At 26.4% G+C, this 14385-nt stretch overlaps 2 protein-coding genes across 2 annotated transcripts; one reads left to right on the top strand and one right to left on the bottom strand.

Annotated features, from left to right (window-relative positions):
* Positions 1-3644: 3644 nt before the first annotated feature.
* Positions 3645-7557, top strand: LOC101488848 (uncharacterized). Its single transcript, XM_004494147.4, has 3 exons — positions 3645-4574; positions 5439-5595; positions 6992-7557. The coding sequence occupies exons 1-3, from the start codon at positions 3789-3791 to the stop codon at positions 7441-7443; spliced, it is 1395 nt and encodes a 464-aa protein (XP_004494204.1). The 5' UTR covers positions 3645-3788; the 3' UTR covers positions 7444-7557.
* Positions 7558-10623: 3066 nt separating this feature from the next.
* Positions 10624-11016, bottom strand: LOC101488509 (auxin-responsive protein SAUR15). The gene has a single exon (XM_073366531.1). It carries the CDS (start codon positions 11014-11016, stop codon positions 10624-10626), a length of 393 nt encoding a protein of 130 aa, XP_073222632.1.
* Between the last annotated feature and the right edge of the window lie 3369 nt (positions 11017-14385).

Here is a 14385-nt window from a genome sequence, read left to right as displayed (position 1 = left end):
CTATAGATAGTATAAACAAAATATTAGAGAGCCAAAACACCTTTCACTTGTGTGTTTGACTTTTGCAGTATCATGAAGAAGAGCAGATTCAGAAACTCAATAGGTCAAGAGAATGGAAAAATTAATCTACTAAAGAAGTTTTGATTATTGTGAAACAAGGAAATCTCAAGGTCTTCTTGTTTGTTGTGAAACATGTAGACCAAACATTGTTTACTGTAGAGTTTCTTAATGCAAGAGTCTCAATCAGTAATCACAGCATTATGAATAAGTAAAAATCATATCCATATGAGGATTTCACATCGTTGATTCTGTCAACTACGGAGCATTTTTGTTGATTATGAAAGAAATTTTGATCATCGTACTATTTTTTTTTACTTGAGAAGATTAATTGAAAGGACAAAAAAGATTTAGAAAAATGGAAGGAAAGAAAGTGAAGTTGAATAAAAATATAAAATTTAAAATAATAACGTAAAAATGATAATACAATTAATAAAATATATACTTGTAAAATGCTCATAAAGTAATTAACATAATTATTTCTAAATAACATTGATAAACAATATTCTAAATATAGTATTAATTTATTCAATTTAAAAGGGTCGGTATTACTTATTCCTATCTGCCATGTGCTATTTATTTTCATATTGCTAAGTAACATTTTCCTTGTTGGAGCTTATTACCGCGGAGCTTTGTTGTTGGTGAGTAAGTAAAGTATTGTATAGTTCAACTAACCACAGATCCATCCATCCACATCGTGAAATTTATTGTAGAAACTTGGGGGGCTACTCTCAGTTCCACTACGTGATAGTCGATCATTTAATGTTTAGTCATATTCAATACGATTTCAACTTTCAACTTTTCAACTCTTCATAAAAATATATAAGAGTATTTAATTAATTTAACAAATTAAGAAAAGTTGAAAAATCAAACAGAGTTGTTAGAAAAAATAATTTATAGCATTTTAATTTAAATTATTTTTATTAGCAAAAAATATTGAAGGAAAAAATAATAAATTTAGAACGATGCACGTAATAAAAATACTAAATATAAGATGATTGGAAAAAAATAATTGAAAATTAAAAATGATAATTTTTTTATGATAAATTATTTTTACAAATATAATAATTAACTTGAGAGAGATAGAATACAAAATAGTAGTAATAAATTTACAAAATCAATTTTAATTTATTACTATTCTCTCCGTTTTGTCCATTTTGTAAATTTTCACATATATTAAAAAAAATCAACTAATGCATCTATTATGTATGATTTTTATATAGATTTTCTAAAGGTTAAATTACATCTGTGGTCCCTTAACTTAATTTTAGGTAACGTTTTAGTCATTTATGTTTTTTTTTTTTTCCGATTTAGTCATTTATTCCTAAAAATATCAAATAAAGTATGAAAATATGAGTTTATTTGAAGATTTGCGTTACGAATTTGATGAAATTTGTATTATATTGAAGAATATAGTTAATTTTATGAGTTTTGATTGAATTTTTTTTTGAATTTTTGTATAAAAAAGGATATCATTGTTGAAATTTTAAAACATAAAATATCAAATTGTCACTTAAAATTAAAATAAAGGACCAAGTCCAAAAAAAAGAAAGGATAAAAGACTAAAACGTTACCTGAAATTAAGTTAAGGGACCACGAATGTAATTTAACCTTTTTTAAAATAAATTTTTATATCCGAGTGTGTCTATCTAACTCTTATTCATATTTCTCCTAAAACACTTTTTGTACTGGAAGCATATTAAGAAAATAACAATAATACTAATAAGTGTGTATAATAGTTTGTTGTAAAAAAAGTAACCAATAATTTAAATTGCAATTCATATTTAGGGAGTAATTTTTTATAAAAGGTGTTTAACTTTAGAGGCTACTGATCTCAAATTTTGGTTAGATCTTAAGCAAAATAAAATTAGTTATGCAAACTCTTTTGAATTGATTTATTTAAATTTATCTTCAATATAGATATTTTTGAAACTAATTTGGATACTTGCATAAATAGTTTATAATATATTTATAAACTATTTTCTCCGTCCATGAACTTTAATTCTTTTAAAAAACTAAAATACAATTATATATACTTTTCATTTTTTACCTCTACAAAAACTAAAATTTATGTTTTTGATCCATTAAAATATATTATTAAATATGTTTTATGTTTACTAGTAAAAATGTAGGCATGCAGAATTTTGCTCGATGAGCACTTGAAGAGAATGACAAATTTTAGTTTTGTAGGCAAATTAAGAATGATTTAACTAGAAATAAAGGTAAATTAGTCCAATATTATTTCAATTAACTATTTTTTAATTTTTATGTTAAAAGAATCAAAGATTAAGGACGAGAGAGTATAATTTACCTATAAATTATTTATGAACAATTTATATCTTGTATAAAAATAATTTGACTTTTATTTTATTTCTTGATATCAAAATACTCCCTCTAATTTTCTTTTTATAAAACACAATTGAGTTATAATTTGATTAATAAATTTAAATTGATGTATTTAATTTATATTAAACTAAATATATTAACTTTTATTGACAAATTATAACTCAATTATCCCTGATAGTACATAACTTACATAAGTATTCCACTTAGACTCAAATGTTAGCAACAAAAATATTGTCACAATTGGTGGAACAAAAAATAAATAAAAAGTAACTAATTTCACCATATTTGATGCCTGTAGTATCAAAATATCCTTAAACATAACAGGTTTTCACACAAAATTAAATTGAAAATTATATATAGTTTATAAAATATAATAATTATTTTTATTGTATCAAGAAAATAAAATATAACTACCCACTATTCTTAATATATAATGAAGTATTTTTATTTATAATTGCATCTATGGATACTATGTATAATACTACCTTTGTCTTAATTATAAGTTTCATATGAGAAATAAAATTTGTCCATAAATATAAACATAATTTTAAGTCACATATCTAGGTGCATTTATTATTATTTTTTTTCAAATATATGCCTCTTATTAATACTCCTAGTTTATTTTGAAAATACAAAAAAGTCAAATAGAATATACTTATAAAGAGTATTTTAGTAACATTAACCCATTAAATTCACAATTTATTTTTTAATATATGTGAAAAAAGACAATGATTACTTATTATTAAGAACCAAATAGTACACTTTAAGCCCATAATTAAATTAAGAAAATGTTAGACACTTGTTAACAAAACCCTTAAAAGAAAAAGTTTATATATCTTCAGTTTCAACTCTTAAAAAATTAAAACATATTTTTCAATAATTTGTATTTTGTTTTTAGTGTACACATGTCGGCTAGACTCGTTTATTAAAGTATGTAATCGCTCCATTCCTATTTATGAGAAAACGTGAATAAGAAAATGTATTTAATTAAAAGTTTACACCAAATATGATTCAGTGACATTTGTTTATAAAGAAGAAATGAGCAAATATTAAATTAGATGCATGAACTGAAGTGCACATGGTGGTTGATTTTAGGAGAAGGATGGTCTAAAGTAGTTGCATGAATTACTCACTAAGCGATCGGAGTTAGTGTTTTTGCCCATGATGCAAAAGGTAGAGTTAATATAGTAGGAGTATGTTGTCCATTTTACTACTACTAGTATTAAAGGCTATCCAACTCCCCCACCACCAATACCTATCAAGTATTCATCTCATTATTGTTAAATAAATACTCCCCCAATTTCTCTAGTACAAACATAGAATCACCTTTTGCATTGAAACTCAACTAACTCATTCTACACGAGTGCCACTTTGCAACAAACAATATGTCGATGGTTGAGACAAAAACTCGAACAGTTGGTGGCACAGAGTATAGCTGGTGCAAAGCCATTCGCGGTGGTACCGGCATTGCAGTTCTATCACTACTCCTCACTGAACCCCTCGATATTCCCCGTTTCCAAGTCGCACTCAACAAACTACAAAATTACCATCCTATCCTCAGATCAAGAATCCACCACTCCAACACGTCATCATTAACACAAGACACAACTTTCACATTTATAACCTCTCCCACTCCCTTCATCAAAATCGAATCCCACAGCGTCAACGTCAGTTCCGAGATTCTCGGAAGAAACCCAAACGACGCCGTTTCTGTATCTCCCTTACAACAAATATTGGAACACGAACTCAACCGTAACACGTGGCAGGATCGTAGCCGTACAACTGGCTCTGATATGTTGGTTGCGAGTATTTACGCGATGCCGCCTGATGCGAAAACATCGGTGGTGGTTATGCGGCTCCACGTGGCAGCGTGTGATAGGACAACGGCGGTGTCGCTTTTAAGGGAGTTGCTTGTGTTGATGAAGGAGGAAGAAGAGAATGTAGTTGTGAGAGAGAATGATAATAAAGGGGAAGTTTGTTTGGCGATTGAGGATCTTGTTCCTTGTCGTAAAGGGAAGAAAAATATATGGACACGTGGTTTGGATGTGATTAGTTACTCTCTTAACTCTTTTAGGCTTACTAATTTGAAATTTAATGATACTAAAAATGCTAGGTTTTCGCAAGTGATTAGATTGCAACTCAACGACGTTGACACCAAGAGGGTTTTAGCGGTAAGATTTTCTAATATGCAACATAGTTTATTAGTATACTATATGCTTCTTGATTAATTTATGTGAATATTATTATTAAGCGCAAAAGTGATAGTCCTCACGGTTAGCCCAAGGGGAAGGGAAATGAGAAGGTGGTCTTATTGCTTCAAATATTTTTAAACTTTAATTTAATATTTTTAATTTAATTAATATTATTAATTTTTTTAATTATAAATTCCACTCTCAAATTTTGGTATTAATTTTTTTCTTCTTGGAATGGATCCGGACAAACATCCAACTTAGCAAGTTCGACATTTGTTAATTGGAGTTAGAATTTAGAAATTAATTTTGGTACAAATTAATTCAATAATAAATTATTCGATAGTAAATTATTCAATAATGTAAATGTATTTAATATTTATTTATATATTGTTTAATATTATATTTGTCGAAAAAAATTATAAATATAGTTTAGCTTAAAGATGTCTCCAATTTTATTGTTATTAATTTTTTGAAAATCTCCCTTTAAAATTTGTTTTAAGTATTTAAATTTATTAGATCGACCTATTTAAGTTTATGATTATTTACGACGGGATGATCTAGTTTATAGTATTAGTTAGACAAGATAAAAAAAATAAAATATAATAATAATGTTCAAAATCAAATTTTTACTATTTATTTTCCGTTACTTTTGTTTTTGTTGAATCAAAAAGTCATGCGATGTGAAAGACTCTCTAAACTTCTATTTATAGATGGTGATATTGATCATCAATGTTTTCAAACATGGGTTCACCTAATACTATATATGACACTATAGTTTAGTACCCAAACAATAAAAAGTGCTAGCTAGACAATATTCAATATGTATGAAATTTATTATTTCAGGGTTGTAAGCATAGTGAGATAAAATTGTGTGGGGCAATAACTGCAGCGGGGTTAATGGCTGCACATAGCTCCAAGAACAGTTCTAAGAAGTACGGCATCATTACCCTAACTGATTGTCGGTCCACTCTCTACCCACCTCTCTCAATTCACAATTTTGGTATGTTTGTCTCTTGCATTTATTAAACTACTATTCCTATTCTATTTCATATTTTTTATGCAATTTTTTATTTTTTATTTAGTTACCTATAAATATAATCCAAATCTCTCACCATCGGATCGATCTTTATCGTTTTGTGACATGTAATCATATCAAAGGACGTTGTTTATTTTTTACTTGAATAATTAATATACCATCCGATATTATATTATATATAAGTTAAAAAAAGTTACTTCATAATTTTTATTTGTGGTCCCATTTAAATTTCTCAAAGTAAAAAACAAAAGTGAAATTTAAGAGTTTTAATTTTGTCTCTCGAATAAACTTGTTTTATGAAAATAAAATGCAAATTAAGTAACAAGTGTTTTAGGTATAGTAACATTAAATATGATATAATTAAAGATTTAAGTTATATACATTGATAATATTTTTTTTTTATGCACTCAATTAAATCACTAGATCTAAATTTTTGTGAAAACATTTTACGAATTAATATAAAAAATGTGATTTTGATTGGATGTCCATATTTTCATCTCCAACAACGTCAAATAAAGAATGAAAATATGAGCTTATTTCAAGATTTAAATTATGAATTTGATTAAGTTTGTATTTTATTGAAAATGATAACGAATTTTATGGGTTTTGTTTGAAAAATTTGATGATTTTTTTTGAATTTTTGTAAAAAAAAAAATAACAATATTGTTGACATTTTAAAACATAAAATATTAAATTGTCACTTAAAATTAAAATAAAGGAACAACTCAAAAAAAAATATATATAAAAGACTTATCTAAAATTAAATTAAAGGACCGCGAATGTAATTTAGCTAAATAATTTACATTATTTGTGCTATTTCGTTACAAAATTTGATTTAAGTTAATTAGAGTATTGATTTAAGTTAATTAGAGTATTAAATCGTGGTATAGAACCATTGAATGTTATTGGATATGGAAGTAAATATATGCATCCGACCTCCCAACTTCATTCATTCATTCGTGAAAGGAAAAAAAGAAGAAAAAAAAAATGATATTGCTGCTTGTAGCAGACCATTTATTTATAGTAACATAGCAAGCAAATCAGAAGAGAACAGCCCGGTTGGTCGCAATTAATTTTTAATGACGTACATTTATAAATGTTGCATTAAAACCTTTCCTTATGTTTTCTTTTTTAAAAAATTGATTCTAACCAGTTACAATGAAAGAAAAAAAAAACTTTGATCATAATTATTTACAAAAGTCTTTGAAAATAAAATAATTGTTTTAAAAGTCGTATGATTTGTGCTTAATTTACCATATATATATTTTGTACTCATAAAATTACGTAAAATACAAACTCTATTTATTCTATAATATGATTTAACAAATATAATGGACAAATTATGTTTCAATGTATATAGGGTTTTACCACGCTGCAATCCTCAACAACCACGTGATCAAAGGTGGAGAAAGTCTTTGGGAACTAGCCAAGAGGACTTATGGAGCATTTGCCAACTCTAAGAACAATGACAAACATTTTTCAGACATGGCTGACATGAACTTTCTTATGAACAAGGCCATAGACAACCCTAGTTTGACAACATCGTTAAGAACATCAATAATGTCGGTGTTCGAGGACATGGTGGTCGATGATGGTGGCGATAAGCAACGAGAGGTTGGGGTAGATGACTATATGGGGTGTGCTTCGGTTCATGGTTTGGGCCCATCTATAGCTATTTTTGATACAATAAGAGATGGAAGACTAGATTGTGTGTGTGTGTATCCATCGCCTTTGCACTCTAGGGAACAAATGCAAGAACTTGTTAACAACATGAAGGCCATTCTCATTGAAGGGGGAAAAACATATGAGTAATATTAAGATCTCATTTTTTTAATACATTAAATTTAAATGAATTATTGGAACTTATATCATTCAGTGAACCCAATTTAAATTTCAATCAATTGAAGTGATTTTTACTCCAACTTACATCATTTTTTACTCCAACTTATATAACTTTTTTACATATATGGACCAATTCATTCTAACCCATATTTTGTAATGGACTTGTGAAAGCTAATGGGTATATAAGATGTCCATAACACCATAGCGAAGGATGACACAACATCACGTAGTAGGTTTAACAAGATCTGAGTTTTTAGATTTTAGGTGTTTTTTTTAACTAATTTAATAGTTTTAGATCTTTTAGTATCCTTTTAAGTGAATTCAACTGAGCTAAGAAATTAAATTAAGGTGGATAGCTTTACGATGAGAAGACCAAGAAAATAAATTTGGTTTGGTTTTGAAAACAAATAAGTTAGCTTAACTTTTTTCTTCTAAAAATGAGTTGGTTGAACTCTAGCAAGTCAATTTAATCCGACTATATTTTTAAATTGAATTTAATTGGCCTTCTTAAAAGACATGTTTGTTTTTAAACTATCTTTATTTCAATTTGACTCAATCTATGCAATGGGACCCACTTAGACTAGACTAAAAACGATTGGTCCATATCAGTTTTTCTATCTCGACTTAAAAAAATATATAATAGTATTTATGTCGACGTCAAAAAATATATATCAAGACCATATTTATAGTATTTATCTCGACGTCAAAAAAACAAAAATTGTTATCTTATCTTTCATTAATAGTTCTATTATTTATGTAGAAAAGTATTAATGATTATTTTTTTTTAATGTAGTGTTAAAAAATATTTATATATTAAAATCATAATTGTTGATATTAATGATCTATTTGCAAAAAGAATTTGTTTTAAAATTAAAACCTTTTTTAAATTTTTAATATAATATCAATAAACTTTTTCAAATGTACTATCGAGTTAATTAATTTCATATCATATAGATATTTTTTAAAAAAAAATTATTATCAATAATAATAACATTAATAGTCATTTTGTCTTATACGTTATTTGAACTTTGTTTTTGAAATTATATTATCAAACTCTTACTCACACCTTTAAAGACACCATCATTTATTGTTTAACTTGTATTATGATAATGTTCAAAAAAAATTATCTTATATTCCTATATTTATACTATTATCCCATATTTTAATAAAAATCTAATTTTATATTTTTTAAAAATATACAACATTTAAATTTATGTTTTATGTGACGCGTGTACGTGTAAACTTATAAAAAGTTTTCCAAACATGAATATATTCGAAAAAACTTTATTTAAATTTTTTGATATATAAAATTCAAATATTTTGAAATATACAATTCTTTTTAAATTTTTTTTCGTAATTCAATTTAAATTTAGGAAGATACAAACAAAAATTATTATTTAAAAGAAAAATAAATAAAAAATGAAATAGATAATTTACATAAAATATGAAGATAAAAGTATAAATTTATAAGATATATTTTCCAATATGTTGAACAAGTGAATAGTTGATAAAATTTAATTTAGTTTGAAATCCAATTTTTCATAGAGACTTAAAAAGTATATTGTTTTTTATTCTTAAAGACCAAACAAATTACGATAATTTTTTTTTCTTGTAGACAAGAATGAGTCTTTAGTCATTTATATATTTTGGTCCCAAAGTTCAACCACAACGATCAGGTAAGTTACGTAGCCGTTTATTTAGACATTTAAAAGGTTTGTCTTTTCATGCATACTTTGTTGATATAAGCATTTTGTTGATATGATAAGGAGATTTTGAAGATCTCAAAGAAACCGTTTATCTTTGACTTGACGGCACATATACCATATGATTATCGATTATCGAATACGTTATGTATCCCATACGACGATAAGTTGTTTCTTACAAAATATAAGATATAATACGTCTAGAATATTTAAATGTAAAATTAAAAATTTCATCGAATATTAGTAAATATAATATAGTAATAATTTAAAATAGAAGAAAATAGGATAACATTTAAGAAAAATAAGACTATTAATTGGATCGTTTAAATTGTGATTGGACCCTTTTTTAGACTATTAAAACTCAAGATGTCGTTGGAAAATAAAGTCAGATAAATGGAGTAAGTGTATTAATATCAAGTTGTTGTTTCAACATACCTATATCAAGAAATATACGTATTTAAAACATATACAGCGACAAAAAAGTGAAGTATTTGTGCATCTTGAGAATTGAGATTTGAGAAATTTCTCCGCTAATTATTATATACGAGAAGTTGCTGAGAAGAACTATAATAGCACCAGATCAATTTACATGAATCCACTGTAGGACTAGTACCTTACTTTTACAAGTATAATGTTTAGTACCTGAATTTTCGAATTTCTGGATTTTTATTAGGCGTATTTTAACAAAAATTTTGTGTTAACTTATAAAATGATTGATAATGATCTAATAGCTAAATTAGAAATATGTTACAAACTATTAGAAATGTTAAAAATTAGTTACACATATTAGCATATATTTGGAAGAAGGGGGCAAATAAATTTTAATGAAGTCACTTCCACTATCAAATTTACATCCCTACTTTCTTAAATTCCTTGAGAATTCTCGTGATGATGAACAAGATTATACTTGTTGATACCAACTAAACCGAGTTCAATGATCGATTTTGATTCTCAAACAACATTTCTTAACTTTGATCCTAGACGGTATCTGCAAACAGTTGTTTCTTAACTTTGATCTTAGATGGTATCTGCAAACACTCTCACGTTCAAGTGAGTGTTTATTTGAAAAGAGTGAGAGGTAGATTGGATACAAAATGTGTATTTTTCTTGTTCTGTGATGCACTATTTATATACGCGAAGACTCTAATATACTAAGAGACAAAAACCTTGAATAAAACAGATTCATGAAGAGGATTTGCGCCCTTCCCGTGTCTCAGTCCGTTAAGTTAAGTCTAGTCATAGCTTCGAAGAACCAAAGATGTCTGTGGTGAGTGAGTTCTGTTGAGTGAAGCTTAGATCAGATTGGAGCTTGAATCAAATTTGAAACACTTACAATTCTAGAGACTCTAACCATCAAAATAACTGACTTCTAGTGTAATTAATCTTAATTAATAACCAGTAAAAAAGGGCTATACTTAAATGTATTTGTGTGTGTTATGCAGTTACATCAAACCAACTCAGCAAAAATATTTCTCATGTCAAACTTGCAATTGTTACATTCAATAGCATTGACCACCTGATGAAATGCTGAAACACTACATGGAACTACCAAACCATTCCTCTGTTCAAAACCAAATTCATCGTAAGCCTTCTCCAACAACATCTTGAATAACGGGTGACAAAGGTAACGGGTTGGAACCACGTATCTTTGTCGCTCCTCTCCAACATATAGTGCAAAAACACCACTTTTTTTTGACCCAATTTTTTTGGTGATTGGGTGTTTTTTATTTTCTTCATAATCCTTCAATAACTTAGAGTGAACAGGGTCAGATTCAACTCCACTTACAACCTTCACCTTTTTCGCTAACTTCTTGATCGATACAATCTTTTTCCCTAGCATATTATCAATTTACAATCTAAATAAGCTCCAAGTAAACTTTAATTTTAGGAAGATGTATGAGGGAAGGATATAGATAGAGTGATAGATGAAGGGTGCTATATATGTATAGATGAATTGGCTATTTTGTGCATGCTGGTTAAGTAATAATGTCTATAGAATATATATTTGGTTAAGATAGTAGTATTATATGAGGAATATTACTACATAAAATAAAATAAAATTAAAGAGTCGCTTTCTTACTTTTGAATATATGAATATTAATTTATTCTTTATGAATATACATCGAAAAAGTAGTTTCATTATTTTATTGCAACTCGATCGGAACGGTAGCAGACTTGAGTTCTAGAGTAGTTTACTTTTTTCTATTTATTCTCCAATATATATTAGAAGTGGGAGAATAATCGTATTTAGAATAATCGTATTAAGAATAATCGTATTAAGATTTAACTAAGAAGATAACCCTCAATATATGTCCTTTTATATGTAACGGTTGTCAAATGTTAAATCCATGATAATGTATATAATTAAAATACTCATTTATATGTTTATATATATATATATATATATATGTGTGTGTGTGTGTCCTTTTAGAGTTGTTTTATTTTCTGAAAAAAAAATTATGAACTCATTATATGAAAGTATTTCTTATTTACATTTTGACGTATAAAATAAATATTATAAAATATATTATGAACACTTTTGAAAATTCATTTTAAAAAATAAATTGAATATTTGGAAAAATTTAAAACATTGTTTTTATTATTATAGAAAATATTATATTGAGTTATCTTCTAATTTCCTGATTTAAATATAATAATTTTAATAATACTAAAACTTTAAAATTGAATATTATATATTATCTTTAAACTTTAACTCAACTGAGAAATACTAATATTATTATATTGAACATTTAAGTCCCAAATTCAAATACAATATCACTGTTGTATTAATTAATTAGAATGAAATTTATCATCTATTATAAAATAAAATAAATTAAGATAAACATATTATTGTCGTCATAGTGAACAACCTAGCTACAAAGGAAAAATAAAAAATTGTATATCTTCTAGAGACAATGAGTGAGAGTCTATGTTATGTTATAGAATACTATGTACAGGGATGTGTAAAATATATGGTTAATTAGACCATATTAATAAATGAGATTGCATTGCTTACAAAAAATCAAACCAATTAAATGGTTCACGAATTATACTACATATTTAGAACAAATCAGTTAACCAAATTAATTAAAAAATCAGTTTAACAATTTTAATTTTTTTGAAACTTAATTAAGATTTTTTCTTAGAATGTTTTCAAAATTTAATTTCTCAAAAAAAAAAAAAATTATTTAAATTTTTGAAAAAAAAAATTACAAAGAAAATCAATTTTTTTTTTCTGAAACTTTTTTTGAAATTTATTTTCGATAAATAAAAGATTTTTTTTATATCTACTTTTCTCAAAAAAAAAAAATCAAAAACAAAATCAAAATTTTTTTGTTAAAAGAATTTCAAATATTTTTTTTAAAAAATTTGTTCAAAATCTATTTTAACTTAAAATTTGTTTAAATATTAAACTAATTTATATTTATAAAACAGTTTCAAATCCATTTAAAAATAGATTAAACTTGATTTGAAATTAATTTTAAATTCTAAACCACACCATAAAAATGATCCAATTTAATGTGGTTTTTTCAAATACTCCTAACTATATAAGTGAAAATCTAAGAAATCAAACATCCTTAACATGTGGCACCCACACCTTAAAATTTTAGTATAATAATGTAGTTGGTGCGAGCTTCATTTCAACGTCACATTTGTTGACTGTAAACTTTGATGGTGCCTAAAAGCATAAGTGGCAATGAAATGGCGCAAACCAATTGGTTCGTTAAGTCTCCAAAATTTGATAATGCTGATAGTGACATCTAATTTACACGTTCCATCTTCACATTCACACTACTGCAATCGTATTAGCCAAGTATTAAAATTTTAATACTACTACATTATTAGTACTACAAAATGGCATATAATTTTGAATATAGATTATATATTCTTATGACTATTTCCACGATGTCCGCTTCACCTCTAATCTCAATGCACATGTTAATGACCATTCAACTAACCGAATGGCTTTATTTGCATTCTTCCAATGTATTCAATCCGGCCTTTTAAATTCACGATACAAAAGGTGGACATTTTATTTAAAACAGACTGATCTAGAATTCCATCTATTCCTTTCAAAATTAATTAATTAATTACATTTCAGCAATTTTTTAAAGGAATTACTTCAAAACAAAATTTGAAGAACACGAAATAGATGTAGAACTGATATATCGAAATTCATTTTTGAACAGCATTCACTTGTTTTGGAGACAATTAATATTGTTCTATGCTGAAAAAAAGTCAATAATGTAATGCTCTCCAAAAAAATTATTTTGGACAATAAATTGGATTACAGATCTCTATGTACTACTATTACTAATTTACTAATACTACAAAATATTCTTATATTATGTTATTCACTTGGCATGCTTTCTCACGTACTCATTTTGTTATTGTCATTAAACAAATTCTCATTAAGTTACTCGTTTAATATTAATTAAGCTCATGTTGGCAATTTTTTAATGAAGTTTTCTTTACGAGTATACTATTTTTTCTTTAAAAATATATTCAAACATTAATAAAATACTTATGCCATGAAATATTTTTTTTAAAAAAAACTAAATATATAAATCTGTTTCAACAACCCATTTAAGCTTTTTTATTAGTTAGTCTTATTTTGAAAGATTATTAGTTAATTTTCTAAAGATAAACTTGTGAACAAAGAATATCCTCAAAATCATGACATCAACTTCCGAGTCTTCGTTATATTTAAACATATAGTCCTACACCAAACTTTATAATGAACACCATGACGTGTAAACATTCAAAATAATTTAATGCAGTAGAAATTTGAAGAAAAAACTGAAAATAAAATCGTAACTAGAAAGGGATGGCTTCCTCGACAATATATCATGCACCGTTTTATACTTTGCTTTAGGCGTGTAAGAATATTGGTCGACTCTATGATAAATGACATTAACATTTAAGATTCATTTAATAGATTAACATTTTATAATATATAATTTTTTTATAAACACTAGTTAGAAATTAAACTCCCGATAAAATAGTCACGGGACTCTATAATAAAATAAAATTTTGGGTCTTCTATAATGAACTTGATTTATTATGGGCCCTTTTGGGTAAACTTTATCTTGGGCCCTTTTGAGTAAACTTTATCTTGGGCCTTGGAACAATTAATTTCGTGGATCGGGGCCCATTTAGTGGGCTTTCTCCCTCATCCTAACAAAAAGTGTAAAAAGTTAAGGTTTAA

The sequence above is a fragment of the Cicer arietinum genome, chromosome 3, assembly GCF_000331145.2.
Source record: "Cicer arietinum cultivar CDC Frontier isolate Library 1 chromosome 3, Cicar.CDCFrontier_v2.0, whole genome shotgun sequence".
Lineage (NCBI taxonomy): Eukaryota > Viridiplantae > Streptophyta > Magnoliopsida > Fabales > Fabaceae > Cicer > Cicer arietinum.
Note: the sequence above shows the minus strand (reverse complement) of the source record. Positions and strands in the feature narration are given on the sequence as shown.